This window comes from Plectropomus leopardus, chromosome 12 (genome assembly GCF_008729295.1).
Source record: "Plectropomus leopardus isolate mb chromosome 12, YSFRI_Pleo_2.0, whole genome shotgun sequence".
In the NCBI taxonomy this organism is placed as follows: domain Eukaryota; kingdom Metazoa; phylum Chordata; class Actinopteri; order Perciformes; family Serranidae; genus Plectropomus; species Plectropomus leopardus.
Window position 1 is genome coordinate 21463637 of NC_056474.1, and position 15818 is coordinate 21479454.

General features: G+C 39.6%; 1 protein-coding gene across 1 annotated transcript in view; it reads right to left on the bottom strand.

Annotated features, from left to right (window-relative positions):
• Positions 1–237: 237 nt before the first annotated feature.
• Positions 238–15818, bottom strand: part of slc1a7a (solute carrier family 1 member 7a) — a 43420-nt gene continuing 27839 nt past the window's right edge. The window contains exons 4-11 of the mRNA XM_042497804.1: positions 11467–11509; positions 9570–9801; positions 9173–9272; positions 7673–7906; positions 6137–6331; positions 2882–3016; positions 2511–2610; positions 238–504 (exon numbers count right to left, since the gene is read on the bottom strand). Coding sequence (XP_042353738.1) covers positions 238–504; positions 2511–2610; positions 2882–3016; positions 6137–6331; positions 7673–7906; positions 9173–9272; positions 9570–9801; positions 11467–11509 — 1306 coding nt within the window. The remainder of the gene's footprint in view (positions 505–2510; positions 2611–2881; positions 3017–6136; positions 6332–7672; positions 7907–9172; positions 9273–9569; positions 9802–11466; positions 11510–15818) is intronic.

Consider the following 15818-nt stretch of genomic DNA (forward strand, 5'->3'; position numbering starts at 1 on the left):
TGATAAATATGTACACACACAAACACACACAATCAATCTTGGGTCATTATTTAGGTTATGTAGAAAAAGAAAAATAGTCTATTTTTCCCCCCAGGATCATCTGTATTCATCCATTCCGGGCTGCTTTCTTTCTCGGAGGGAAAAGCGTGTGAACTTAGTCACCTCAATCTGAAATTTCCTCTCCTGCCGGTCCTGCAGCTGTGGACGTGCCAGTCCCTGTTGGCAGGGTGGCTGCTTTTATACATTAGTCTCCAGCCCGTTCATATCAATGGAACAGTGGTCCTTGTCTCTGTGCTCTCTCTTGTGGTGAGAGGAGTGAGCGTGTTTCCTTTTCTCCAGCGGCCGGATGCCTTCCTCCAGCTGCATCAGGCGAGCCACGTCTGGGGAGAGGTGGTCCTGCTTGCTGCCGGGCGGAGGCGGCTGGTAGCAGCCGTTCTTCTGGTTCTGATAGGTCATCATCTGCTGGATGCTGATCATGGGTTTAGTTTCACAGATTAGAGGCACCTGGTGGATGCAGTGATCAAGGAGGAGAAAAGGAAACAACATCATGAATTTTTGATCTGCAGCTATACACCAATCAGCCAAAACATTAATGCCACTGACAGTTGAAGTGAATAACACTGATAATGTTGTTCTAATGGGAAACCTTGGTTCCTGGCATTCGTGTGGATGCCACCTAACATGCTCCACCCACCTTAACACAGTTGCAACCAAGTATGGTAGCACACTTGGTTGCAACAACACTCCCTGATGGCAATGGCCCCACAGCAGGACAATGCAACATGCCACACTAAAAAGAACTGATCAGGAATGGCCCGAGGAACTTGACAAAGAGCTCAAGCCATTGACCTGGCCTCCAAAGTCCAAAGATCCCAATCTAATCAAGAATCCTTTGGATGTGCCAGCGCGACACCTTGCAACAGAACCTGCCACCAGTGCCCCAGTGCCAGACACCACAGGACACCTCCAGAGATCCTGTGTCCATGACGCAACAGATCAGAGGCCCCACTGTGGGTTGAACTTGGCTCTGACCTGTCGAAGACATGGACACAGGACTTGTTCGGTACTGGCATGTCCCACAAATGCTCGATGGGATTGGGATCTGGGGAATATGAAGGCCAAGATGACGCCTTGAGCTGTTTGTCACGTTCCTCAGGCCATTCCTGAGCAGTTTTTATGATGTGGCATAGTTCATTGTCTTGCTTGGGTGCCACTGCCATCAGGGAGCCGGTGTTTTGGGTGGATGGTGTGTATCAAGTGGCATCCACATGAATGCCAGGACCCAGAGTTTCCCAGCAGAACACTGCTAACAAGATAATTAGTGTTATTCACGTCACCTGTCAGTGGTTTTAATGTTTATAGGTGTGTCCCCATACAAAAAGCTTATAGTGACGTGTTTTGCAGAAAGGTAAATGCAAGGATCATAGCCTGCTGATATGTTGACAGAAGTGATGAAATGGCACAATACAACTTGACATATTATATATATATATATGAATGTCAGTGTTGATGGTAAATGTAGACGATTGAAGCAACAGATTCCTCAGTTTGTGCTGTATTGACAAAGGAAGCTGGTTTCACAGCTGCAAACTGTGGTTTATGCAACCAGCTGCATCATTTGACATGACAGTGATGTTTTTGGAGATGGGAAGAACCACAGGCTGGATTTCACCTCTAGGTTGCCAGGGGGCATGGCGGTGACGCTGCTAAAAAACAAAATCCTCTTCACTTTATTGCAAACTAGCTGTGTTTGCAACAGCGAAAACGGCATCCCAGAATATGAGTCCAACCACAACCACCAGGCCGAGAGGGTAAATGACAATTTAGTGAGTGTTTTAATCACCCTCGGCTATGTTTTGGCCAAGTAACAGCTTTGGGCATCAGAAACCCCCGTGCAATGCATCCTGACACCTGTAGGCACTGCCGAGACGCCTCCCAGATTAGGACTCAGCTTTCTTGGTTAATATGACACGCACTGAGGTATTTTTTGCTCAAATCGACCACATTAACCATCAACATTAACTGGACATCCAAATAAAAGGTTTCAAAATGACCCCCTTTTAACTATTCAGCCACAAGCCAGGAGCTGATTAGTCTAACTAAGCATAATGACTGGATGTAAGGAAAATAGCTGGCGTTTGAGAAATTGTGCAATTACATACAAAACCAATAGAAAGATGCTTTAAGATGCAAATTTCTGACACAAAGAAACAAAAATTTGCAACTGCTTCATATAGAGGCTGAAGGGAAATAACAAAAAGAACTGGAGGTCCTGGTGAGTATTAATATCAGTCAGAGGCCGAACAACACAAACACACACTCAAACACACAGTCTGTGCCTACTGAAATAATCATCTACATTATAACATTTACTGCATTATAAACTTTTCTGTGTCTTCCAAACTAAGATGAATATTTATATCAACAGGTCAACGGGTGTTTGAATCGAAATGAGCAAAGGTGTTTTTCACTGCTCGTGATTTCATTTGGTTTGCTTTGCAGCCTCTCACCTGCTCTCCTTCTTTGACGAAATCCTTTCTGCAAATATGAGCCATGATGCCTGTGGCCAGGGCGTCACCCATCACATTGACCATGGTCCTGAATCGATCCCTAGATGACACAATGATAAAAGTCATCCAGAGTGGTAATGAAAAAAAAGCATGCAATTGCAGAGTTTATAGAGTTAGGGGTCATGTGGTTCACTGAGATGATCATGTTTTGTAGAGGCTTATTGCTGTGCAATTGTGGCATATTTTAGTGATTGCAGCTACGCTCCACATAAGATGCTTTAGATTGAAATTTACTGGAAGACATTCAAATGTGACCAAATCTCTGATTGGTGTGGTATATTCAGCTGTTCATGATGGAAAGAGAAACTTACAAAGCCCAATCAACAGCAATGATGAGAGTGATGTCATCAGTGGGCAGGCCCACAGAAGTCAGCACGATCACCATGGTTACCAGTCCAGCCTGTGGGATCCCTGCTGCTCCGATACTGGCTGCAGTGGCTGTGATGCTGAGGAACAGAGAGAGTGCATTCATTTTTTATTACATACAGCAGCAAATATCACAGGTGTGTATGATATTTCTGAACTGAAGGAAAGTGAGGCTGTTTGCCTGTCAAGCTTTTCTATTCTAGCAGGACACATAAAAAAGGGTGCCAAATTTACCACCTGACATTCTCCATAAATTGCTAAAAAATAGAAACTGCTGCTAGCTGAAAACAGAAAACATCCTTTCCCAAACTCTCACTCAACTTATGCAAGTCTTATTTATCCAGTGGTATGCTAAGTATTTCCCGATGAAACAGCCCTTTTAGACAGGGAACTGAAAGTAAAATAAAACTTATTGATGCTCTCTTCAAAGCTAGCTGACAAAAACAATGATTTTACCTCACTGAATGCAGGAGCTGCTGGTCTCCTAATGCCACAATCAGTTTGACTGTGTTATTGTGACTTTGCTGAATCCAAACTAACCCTTTAAAACACCAAAATCACACAATGACACAAACAAAATGATTGGGGCAGTAGTAGAACAAAAACTCTTGTTTTCAGTAAGGTAAAATTACTGTTTTTATCTGGCATTAGAAAGAGCATGAGCATAGATGAGTTTGACTTTCGGTTAAGTTTCCGGTCAAAAACCATACTGCACCAGTTGTGTGAGCTTGTAAACAGTTGCTTTGCTATGGTTTCGAAGTAAAAGGCATTCCCTCTTTTACTCTAATAGACCTTTTTCACACATTTGAACTTGTCATAGTAGGAAAAGCACAGGTGTTACTAATAACGCTAACGAGGGCTCTGCTCCAGTCAGCTGCTCCAGTGAGAGTGACAGTGAGCGAGCACGCAGCATAAAAAGATCCTGAAATCAAAGCAGCTAAAGAAATCCAGCCACTGTTAATGTCATCATTTACTCCTGTGTTGTTCCTGTTGTGCCACAGGAAAGACCTTTTCATCAAGAATTTTCTCCATTTTTGGATTCTTTGTTCCCCATGAAGACGTGCAACAAGGTTTTCTTCAACAACTCAGCATAACATGGGGTGAGTAAATTATACTGAAATGGTCATTTGGGGGAGTGAAGTCATTATTAATGTTAACAGCTGACTCACTTTGAAATGAAAACCCTGAAAATGTTTCTGACAACTTGTGGCCACACAAAGAAAGCACTTAGTTAAAACATGCCCCACACACCTTGAGAAGAAACACTCTAGTATGTTAGCCGAGTGTGCTGGCATGTTATGTTAGTGATGAGAACACTGTTTAACACTTTTTTTAAAAAAGATTTTTTCTCTTGTATTTTTGGTTTTGTCAAGTCAAAAAAATTGACACCACCCTACAAACTGTTTAGATACAAGTGTCACTCTTATTACAGTCCCATGGACACTGTTTCAGCAAAACTATTACAATTTTAAATTGAGTGAAGTATTTGAATACTTCTTCCACCACTGTGTAGGGAGAATGATTGAGCGGATATTTTGTCAGAGACACAAACTGACAGACCGTCCCTCTGAAGGGCTGAAAGGGGGGTTGGGGTTGGGTTAGCATGCAGATGGAGCAGCTTCATGGTCAGCAGCCAAACGGCACGGGAACAGGATGCAGAGAGGGAAAAATTATTATAATTCTGGCGTGACAAGGGAGATGAGTAATACAGGTCATATGGGTTTTACCGCCAAAGGGATTATGAGGGAATGGGCACAGACTGCAGCCGTGAGGAGAGGTCTGCTTAATGTTATTACAGTAGGACATGACATGAAATCAGAGGAGGGACAGGCCATTTTCTTCGACCAGGGTGGGCTTGTGTACCTGGGGTTAAGAGTTACAGCATGGTGGTGTTGGTGGAAAGGGGGCTGTTGGTTTTTTATCTGTCTGTCTGTATCCCCGGGGCTTCCAGACTGATTTAGCAGAAATCAGATCAGACTAAGAAGCTCATATGAAGCGTAATCTGTGTGACATTTACATATATGTGTATCTAGTAAATCCCATAATATTTGTTATTAATTCAGAATTAAAGTAAATGTGTGATGTTAGATTAATTCATGTTTCACTCAAAAAACAACCAAGTATGCCCGCACCATTTTTGACCCTGACGAAATTTTTTGGGGAGTTTTTTTTTCTCATTTGTAAAAGTGCTGATCAGATAACACATCTTTCTTAAAGAGCTCCTTTTGTGAATTATTTTAAAGGAATGAAAGTAGGATGGAAAGTGAGGCCAAAACCAAGAGGAAACTACCATTAACAAAAGATATCGGTATAGACAGGGTCTGGTACCCTCTAAATATTTCTTGAACTCGGAGTAAAAGGGCAAATTGTTTCCACACTTTGCTTTTGGGCTGACAAACAATAACACAGCATGGCTAAGGTTATTCTGCCACTCCAAAAACCAATCTTTAACAGACGATGTAAAAGTCATTATAACCAAAGTGTATTGTTGGTGTAATTGGGAAGATATTTTGCATTTTCTTTGTGTTTGCTTTTGTGTGAATTCATATAGATGTAAATAGCTTCAGAATGCTTAAGTAAATTATATTGTGTGAAAAAGATTATCAGATCAGATTATTTTACTTCCTACTAAATTGTGGTGATTTCTATTCTTCGTGCCCTGACAAGTGAGGATGAGTCAAAAAAGTCGGCTGGACAACATCAGTTAGATAACAATTAAGCTAAATAACAGTTCCTGGAATCTTTGCTGAGTTTGTTTCTGTATGGTTCTGTATGTATCTGTTTTATTCAGCTTCTCCAGTTTGACAATTTTACTGGTTGGATAATGGACTTATTCCTGCCATTTACTGCATGCTGACCTTCATCAAAAAGCCACGCTGAAGTCACAGATAATACACATGCTTGCCTAACAAAAACTGATATCTTCTGAAAATAGCACAGTTATCTGTGGTTACAGTGGCTCTTTAAGCTTTTTGCTTTTTTCCTACATTTTTAAGTCATCCAACAATTCTAATTAAATATGTTCAGAAAGTTTTAGCAGTTTACTCTCTAATGATTGATAAAGGATCCAGGAGGATTTCATTTGAGAGTACCAATATCCTTCTTTTTGTTTGTTCACCTGCTGACATATTATTATATGGAATTTTCCACCAAAGTCAGATTATATGAGCCAGTTTTGACCTAAATTTAACTGGCCTTACCTGATGGTGATGATCTGTCCAAAGTCAAGCTCATAATTATTCACTTGTGCGATGAAGATGGCTGCCACGGCCTCGTAGAGCGCGGTGCCGTCCATATTGATGGTGGCTCCGACAGGCAGCACGAAGCGGATGATTCGTCTGTCGATGTGGTTATTCTCCAGGAGGCACTTGAAGGTGATAGGCAGAGTGGCAGAGCTGCAGCAGAAAACAATAATTAATAACATGTAATGATACAAGCAGAGTAATCAACTGAACATTACCACACAATGCTGCTACTGTGTGATTACTAGATGAAACACATTTTAGAAATTTTCTCTGTGGGGAGGCCCTCTGGCCACCAAGTCAAAAAACACCTACAGTACTCTAAAACTGCCTTATTTTATTTATTTTTTATTCTTTATTTTTTCATTTTTCTCTGAGCTGACAATCAGAGCCTCAAGGTCTACTTCCAAGGTTGACTGCAATGCTCTTAAATTAAGCCCTGCTTTCGCCTAATCAGCGTTCTCATACAAGGCCTTCAAAGAGTGATCAAAGAGTGATTGTAGGATCCTAGACAATCTAAAAAATATCACAAATCATCATAGTTTTTCCTGTTATGTTAAAAAGTGGTTTTTCAGCAATCAGTCATGTCAGCACTCATCCTCAGCTGGGGGCATTGGAGGTTATATTAGTGCGTCTGAATGTTAGATGTTACCCTTATGGATACATGCACTGCCAATTTTGAAATCTTTAGTGTAGCTTATTGTTTATCTTGTTTTGCACTTTGTACTGTACACTGTGTACTTCAGGTATTTATTGTGTTCTGTCTGCACTTTAATATTGCAATATGTATTGTTCATTGTGCACTTACTACTTTACTTACTACTTTATATAGAGTAAGGATTCTGCGCTCGTAACTCGATCAGTTTAAACTCTATTTATTGTATATCATACCATATTTATTATTGTGCAGTTTGTGGTTACTTTTTACAGTGCAAAATATCTGCATTGGTCACTTAAATTGTGGCCATCGTGTGCAACCCCATGAGTTTTCCACCAGCATGAGAGGATGTAAAGAGGTATAAACACTTACAAGTAATGCTGTTCACCTCTTTAAAAAGGCTACAGGGTGTATTGTTTTTATATAGCCAGTCATGACATACAAGACCACCCTGAGGTTAAAAGGGTCGCACTGAAACCTCACAAACAAACATCCATTTCATTCGAGGAAAATTCTGTTATCCATTCTCTACACGCTAACAATGTAGTTTATACGTATGTTTATATACTGACATTGGCACTGCGTTGTGTTTTTTCCTTTATTTTTGTGAACCATAAAATTGAAGCTTATAATTGCTACAGAGCCTCAGGTGACCGTATGTTATACAAAGAAAAACAAGCAAAATGTGGTTAACTTGATTAAGTGTGTTTATGTTTGGCCATCAAGAAATTCAGAAAAACAAATTCACAGAGTCTCTCCATTTATAAATGAAAATGAATATAAATATACACAAGTTCAATGCTGTGTTTATTAAAATACAGATCTGCCAATTTTACCTGGAGGATGTGGCCAAGGAGATGAGCAGGGCCTGCAGAATACCTCTGATGTAAACGATGGGACTCTTCTTAGTGATGAAGAAGTACATGGCTGGGAGGATGAATAGCCCGTGTAGCACCAAGCCCATTACCACCGTAATGGCATAAAAACCCAATTTCTTCCCCATCGCTGAAGGGTCATCCATCTCCAGGATCTTACCGGCAACCAGAAACACAATCCCAAAGGGAAAATACCTGTTTGGAATGGAAGGAAGGTATGAGTGCATGTTCATGAAACATACAACATCAGTTTTTATTTAAAATGAGGACAACAAATGAAACAGATGTTTTGAGAAATTTTTGCTGTTTGTGGCAGTTCATGAAAAACATCAGCATTTTTGTTTTATTTTCTACTCCTTTAAATCTGTGATTTTCTTGTCTTGATGTTCTGATTAAATCAAACATGCTTAATATAATTGGAAGTATTGGCTAGTCTTGGCTCATGCAAATAGTAAAGTTCAATGATATAAACATTGTCAAAACCAATAGCTGCACTCTCCAGCACCAAACAAGAAGTAGCAAACAAGGTAGACATTAAACAATGGGGTGACTTCGGGAGGCACAAGAATGTGAATAAAGTCTCCATTCACTCGTCCTGCAGAAAAGAAGGAGAAAATGGTAGATTTGTGGGATAAACAAGGCTATGTGTTTAATTTGCTGTTAATCTGATCCACCAACCAGGATTTATTTTAGTGATAAATCTTAACTTTTGAAATGGTTTGCCTCTCATTCCCAAAGTCCTCTCCTGTTAAAATAGCTGAGGTAGCCAGCAGAGGCAGTGACTTGAAGCAACAAGATCTAAAATCTAACATTTGTACAACATTACAATTAATCTTTATGGATTATATTGATGGCGAAATGACAAGAATAGTGTTGACATATGACGTCTTTTATCTTGTGCTTCTAGAGTTGTGTTTTTGTGCACATGTAAGGGACCGCTAATATGTCATTATCCTTAAGGTTGGTTGATTGGTGCAATATTTTCCGCCAGAAGCAGGATGGGAAATAATCTCGAAAGGAATCTAGTCATAGTCTTGAAAGTAGCAACCCTGCAAGCTTCCTAGTCTTTACAAATCTTATACTGTGTGACTAAAAAGTCACCTTGTCTTTAGATGTGAGAGAGCATCAGACTTTAATCTTTTAAGAGACTTTCCAAAGTCCAAAGTTTTAGGCACTACGTGACAGAAAAGATACATTGCCTTTGTACTGTGAATATCTCAACAAAATTTCCTGGTCACCATTGGTATCTGTATCAAGTGAAACAGCATTCATCCTCTGGGGAACATGAAAGCCTTTTCTAAATTCATGGCCAACTCATTGACTAACACACCAACGTTGTCATCCATAGAGTCAAGCTAAATATGAGAAATTCCTTCCCGTTTCAGCTAACGTTTAGCAAAACTGCTCACTGTTTTCAGTTATTTATTTTGGTGCTGTTTACATCCAGTATAAGAATCTCACCAGATGACAATGGCAACAATCTTCAAAACGGCCTCATTCAAACTCTGGCAGAAGTTGACCAAAGCGCTTCCATTGGGTCCCATTCTTCCCAACATTATTCCTGGAGTGATAAAAAAAAAAACCCAAAACAAAACAAAATGACTGGTGATGTATTAATACACTGATGAATGCAGCAATCAAACACCTGCAATGATTCACTCAGAGGTTTAAATTGGTGCGTAGACTGTAGTGCAGTGTTTCTTTGTTCTCTGCCTTCCTCGTGGGAGCACAACACATGGTGAACTAAATTATGCAAAAATATACTCTTGATGCCAAGGCTGCAATTATGTAATTTATTTACATATTTGTTGTACATGTTAGTCAAAGCTTGAGTGCAGTATCCATGCCAACCACTTACCCATGGTAGCGGAAAAAATTACAATCCCCAGCACATTCATGCCCTCGCTGGTACCAGGTGAGGTTTTCATGATGACATCAGGTGGCGGCGTGAGATCCAGGGAGAAATTCTGGACGTCTGTGCCGTTGTCATCCTGGATACCGTAGATGTAGACCCTGCGTGTGGTGGTCTCGTCCAGGAGCTGAGCCACTGTTGGTTTGGGGATGAGCTCAGGGACTCTCTGGGTTCGATACTTGAAACCAAAACAGAGTAAAGGCCCCAGCATCAGCACAGTAAACACCATACATAGATATTTAAAGCTACACATTCTTTAATGATAATGACACTTGCGTGGACTCCTATCAGAGGTGTTAAAATTTAATTAGAGGGTTCATAGTATAGCAGTGACATGACTAATTACAGTAGACAGTGTCATTTTGTGATCTCTGTTTCTATGGTGTTTTCTGATAAAAATCATAGCTCTTTTTTTATTTAGTTTTGTATATACAAAAAGAAATCTTTACTGTTTATCTGACTCAAAGAATTGCTTTGTGAAAGAGAAAATAAGAAATATTGCTGCCTCAACAACAGTGGGGATTAAAGTAAGAGTTTGCTATTTCAGTAAATGCACCTATTAGCTTTCTTTGCTGAAAGTTAGATGGAAAGATTTATACTACTTGTCTAAATATGAAGCTTAGCTTTACTTAGCATAAAGACTGGGAACAGGAAAACAGCTTGCCTGTGTTTATTTATACTTTTTTTTTTTTTTACAGATTAAATAAAAGATGCAGTGTGCATTTTTTATCTTTAGAGTTTTATTTTTTTGCTTTTGGAGAGAGCCAGCACCATTAGAGCCAGACTAGATGTTTCCTGTATTTGCTTTTATTCATAGACTTTAAAGATGGTAACATTTACACTTCTGTCCAGTGTACAGAAGCACAGTCTGCACGTAGTGATCTCTGCAGGTATTGTGTTTTCACTCATACACCCCCATTGAAAGCAGCAAAATTGACTGTGAGCACATTGATTGGTACACACATCTGTCAATCATGTCGTCAACCCCACTTTTTATAGCATCATATAACTAACTTGGACAAACATCAGGTAGTAAGAGCTACTGGAAATTCACTTAAATAGAGGGAGCGGGGTTTATGACCTATACTGTAACCAGCCAGATACCAGGCTTCATTTTTGGGGAGCCATCATGTCGTCCATCTTTCTTCGACAGTTTTTGCTTTAACAAACAATTGGTGCCATTTGTGTCACAGTTTGCTTTTTTATCAATTCTCTCCATTCTTAAAGCTGCTCTATTGCCATTTTTCTAACATCCACCAGGTGGCCTTGGACTTTCCCTCCTTTCCCCATCACCTTACTGCCCTTCCCATCTGCTCACCTGTTCTCACTTTTGTAATCAGCTCTGCCTGGCCTTCCCTGCATCGTCTCACCTGCATGTCATTCCCTCATTTGCCACTCTCACATATACAGGTCCACTTACTTTGTTCCTCTGTCAGTTCATCAACAGTTGCAATGTGGTCTCTTGTTAACTGTCTGCCTTCTAACTGTTGGCTTGTTTCCTGTCTGCTTGCAATCTAATTGCCAGAATGTTTTATTATTTGCTGAAAGTTAACGCATCTTTAAGTTTAAACAATGCCGTGGTTACATTAATTATATATAGGCACAAAAACACTTGATAGTAGTTAGGAAAAGATCATGTTTTGGCAGATAATACACAGTTTTGGTGGCACAATCATGACTGGAAATGCTGCCATTTGTGCTTTGTAGTGTTTGTTGTGAAATCCTCCTGCTGCCTCCTGAACTACGTGCATTTGGGTCCACTCCCTGTTGCTCCAAACACCAACCTTGATAGTTTGTGTTTTGAACTTTTTGGTTTGTCTTTGCGTTCAATATTTTGACATACCTGTTGAAACGTAGCTTGAACCAGGTTGGCTGGAAACATGTTGCTGAGGGAGAGAATGATGAGAAATATTGAAAAGTCTTTCACTGGATGGCAGATAATATTTTCTAAGTAAAATGTCACAGACAAGGTCACAACAGAAGAAGGTGGATAATTCATTGTAAACATGTTTTATTGCATATCTCTTTAAATTGATTTTGAATATACGTCATCATGAAACCACACAATACATACAATATGTTCATGGTCAGCAAGACTCTGCAAAACTTTGCAAAATAGCATCTTTGGAACTTGCAGGATCTACATCTCTTTTACCCTTGAAAATCCTCTTTACCATGTATTGAATCTCTTCATTATATCTCTGTCTTTTGTCTTTTGTCTTAATTCAATATGTACGTCAATGAGGGATGACACCTTTTACCTGGAGTCAGCTCATTAATGTTCCTCGTTAAAGCAACCACTGTTTGCAATGGTTTGTACTGTCAGTCAATATGTCTCTCTGCATTTATCTTGGCTGAGGAAAACAACAATAACAATCTTTATTATTTTTCACTGAAAGCATCTTTGATTTTAGGAAGGAGATATACTCTAAAAATCCCACATTCCCAGTGAAATCTCATTCAAACAAGTGTATTGAGTAAGAGTACCTGCACCAGAGAGGACTCAGGTGCTCAGGTGACAAAGGAGGGAGTGAAACTGGAAGATGAGGGAGCAGGTGCAGCAGGGAGACATGGACTAAGGGAGTGTAAAAGGTAGAGATATCTTGAGTGGAAAGAAAATGAATGCCCTACAACCAGAGCTGTGATGAAACACATTTCCCAAAGAAAAGTGCCCAGGTTGGGGTTTTGCATGTTGCCTATATGGGTTTCCTGCAGGTTTCTTTCACAACCCAAATACATAGAAATCACCCTGATTATAGACTCTAAATTGCGGTGGTCTGTCTATGTGTCAGCCCTGTGACAGAGACCTGTCCCCCATCGCTCGTAAAATGTGAGTTATGGTTCATCCCCTCTGTGACCCTGCAAAGGATAATTGATGGATGGGCAGAGATACTGATAATCACCATCATTTCCTTTAAATCACTCAGTTCAATGATTTTTTTTGCTTTTGCTCAGGCCAGATGATTAAAGTGGGCTGTCATTTCAAGTACTGCAAGCGCACAGAAGGGTTAACAGTGCATTGCTACAGGAACTGTTCAGGCTTCTGGCGCTGTCACATGGCAGAGGAGAGGGCAAGGCCACCACCAGTGTACACTTATTATGCTGGAATGTTAATTTCAGGGGCAAAAATAGAATAAATTGAATGTCACACACATATCTCACGGATACCAATGTGACTGTGGTTCAAGGCAATACGCTGAAGTGTCCCTGAACAGGATATGAAACTCCAAATGTGTGAAAGGCACATTGTAAAGCTCTGGTATCCAGAAAAACAGCCCTTTCACCAAGATACAAATCTCAAGGGACTCTCAATAGATTGTATATGGTTTGCAGATTATTTACAGTCCAGGAAGCAAAGTGTGAACACTTTCTGTACTGTATAATGTGAAAAAAAATAAATGTTTTTTACAATGCAAACTAAGACCAATTTAACAATACAGGAAAACAAATAGTAATAAATCATAATTTTTATGACTGTAAAACACACTTCAGACGCTGACAAACGCAATCAAAAACTCACAAAAGCTGTCTTGGTTCATATTTTCACTGCAACAACAATCACTAACTCTGGTTTAATAAACCTGAAATTCACCCAGCTGGATAAGAAAATATACTCATCCTTTACATGCTGAATGTTTATTTAAAGAGAGTCTGGTGGGTTTGGCAATAGCGATTTTTGGGCTGTTTCTGGTTGAACCAAAATGATCTTACTCTTTAAAAAAACAGGTCCATTAAGTTGTCAGACACTTAGAATAACAATCTGAGGCTGTCAGTGGCAAAACCAAACACTTTTAGTGGACGTATTAATGGTACACAAATACCCTAATTAGTTTACCGCCAAAATGAAAATCACAATTATTTTGATCAATACTGAGAACAAGATTATTTATCACAATTGTTAATTATTTTATGGGACAACATTTTAATTGCACTTTCACGTTAAAAAAAACAACAGAGCGATGCTTTCACTTCCATGTTGAGCTACATTCCTGCTCATGGACAAATCTTTCAATACAGTGTTTAGTTTGTGGTGCAGACTGCTGCCTTTTAACTGCAGACCATTGAATATAGTAATTCATTATGTGACAATCTTTATGCACAGAATGTGTCTGTCTATCACAACAGAATCTGCGATGCATTAGCACTTGCTGCAAATCCAACATCAACACAGAGCTTGAATCACGATCAAAATTCAGACAGCACACTTCAGGCGCAGAGAGATTAAAAGGCATATTGTGTTTTGCAGCTCGTGCATACAACAGAGTGACTTAAAAGACATATGGCGAAGATATACTGGGACAATATGGTGCATGTCAGTGGACTACAGTGAGGTTTGTGCATGGATTTGACCACTTAGCCACTCAGCAGTGTATCCTGTGTCTGAGAAAGAGCAAAGCAGGCTAATGAAGCACTTGACCTCAGTGCCCTTAATACATCCAAGTGTGCACATATTCATGCGTAGTGGGCTCATTGTGCATAATCATTGCACACACAAACATGCACATGAGTACAGACAGTTGGGCCCATTTGTGAGTGTACAGATATAGTATGCCTGCATGATAGATGAAGGCTGTAAAGAAGCTTTGCAGGATAAATCCAGAGCACAGCTGTGCTCTGTAAAACACACACACACACGTGCGCGTGCACTGAGAGCCCGTGAACGACAGAGATTCACCTCTGCCTCATGATGAGTACACAGTTGGATTTCATGGGCTTGGCCAGTTGATAACTCCCTCTTTTTGCATTCTGATTCAAAGTGACTCATTCAAAGACAATTTATACTCAGTTTGATTTGATTTTCTTATTAAATTTTCAAATATATCACAAACAAATTTAAAATCAACAGAGAATGAAAAGAAAATTAACTTTTAAATAGCAAACCTGAATTATTTTTAAATTTCGATCACACCATTTCTACTTTACTGTGCATTTGGGATAAAATAGCATCATAAATTTAAATATTCTGCCGTTGGAGTCACAGCTCAGCAGCTCTTTGCCTTACAGGTTGATGTCTTTATCCTACTGACCGACTGTCACACTGACACAGTGGCTCTCAGAGCCTCACCGTCATGTTTCTCACTGCACGGCTGACCCAGGTTCACCTCAAACACACCCACTCCAACCTTCAGCAGCTTAATTAGCTTAGCACAATAACCCACTGGCACACGAGGCTTCAGGCTTTGTGCTCTGACCTCTGCCACTTCTCTGACTTCAGTCCTCGTGAAACAACACGCAGAGCAAGACATTTACACATTGCAGGTGCTCTATTATAAAACAGCTTTAAGTGAACGTGCCACGCGTGCAGCATCTGTAATGAGCATGATGACACATTGCTCTCCCTTACAGCTCTCCTCTAAGGACACAAGTCGAAGAATCTGTTTGCTCTCTCATTATTTTTTTCCCCTAAGTCTTGCTCTTATTTGTGCTGAAGTCAACAGCTGTTACTTTGTTTGCAAAATCACAAAATCCTAAGCAAGCACTTGAGCAACATTTAAATTCAATATGTTATGAAACAAGTCCATATTCTGATTGATTTTTCCTTGTCCTGTTGAAATGATTCCATATGGATTTATTGAAAATCCGACCAGACATTGTCTTTAAACTTTTCCATTCTATTTTTTACTTTTAACTTACTTTTTTACATGAACCTATATTGATTGTCTTAACAAATAGAAAAAATAAACATTTTTAATGTGCAACCTATACAAGGTAAGAAAAAAAGACAGAAAAAGTTAAGATAACATAAAAACAAAACAAAACAAAACAAAACAAAAAACAGTTTGGGATTGCGTGTAGTGTAATAAGATTTGGGTCTGGAGAATGAACCAAACAAAGTATAGTTCAGCCCATACATACAGCCCAAGGACACATTGACCATTTATAATGCGTCAGAAATATGTCTAAAGATTCTGGGGAGGGCGTTTTTTTTTTTCTTTTTCCGAGCAAGGTTTGGTATGACCTTCAACAATTGTTGTTGAAAGTATAAACTTCATAAAGTTTAGATGCAGCTGCCTCCATAGAAAACGTTCTTTCCATTCTGACGACTATCCATTGCCCCAAAACCCATGCATATTGATCCAAAAGTGTTTGAACATTCATGTGTTTTTTTTTTTTGCACATCTTCAACACATAATAGATAAACAAAAAACTCTAAACAACAAAATGGTTCCCAGACCTTTTTACACCATGGCACCA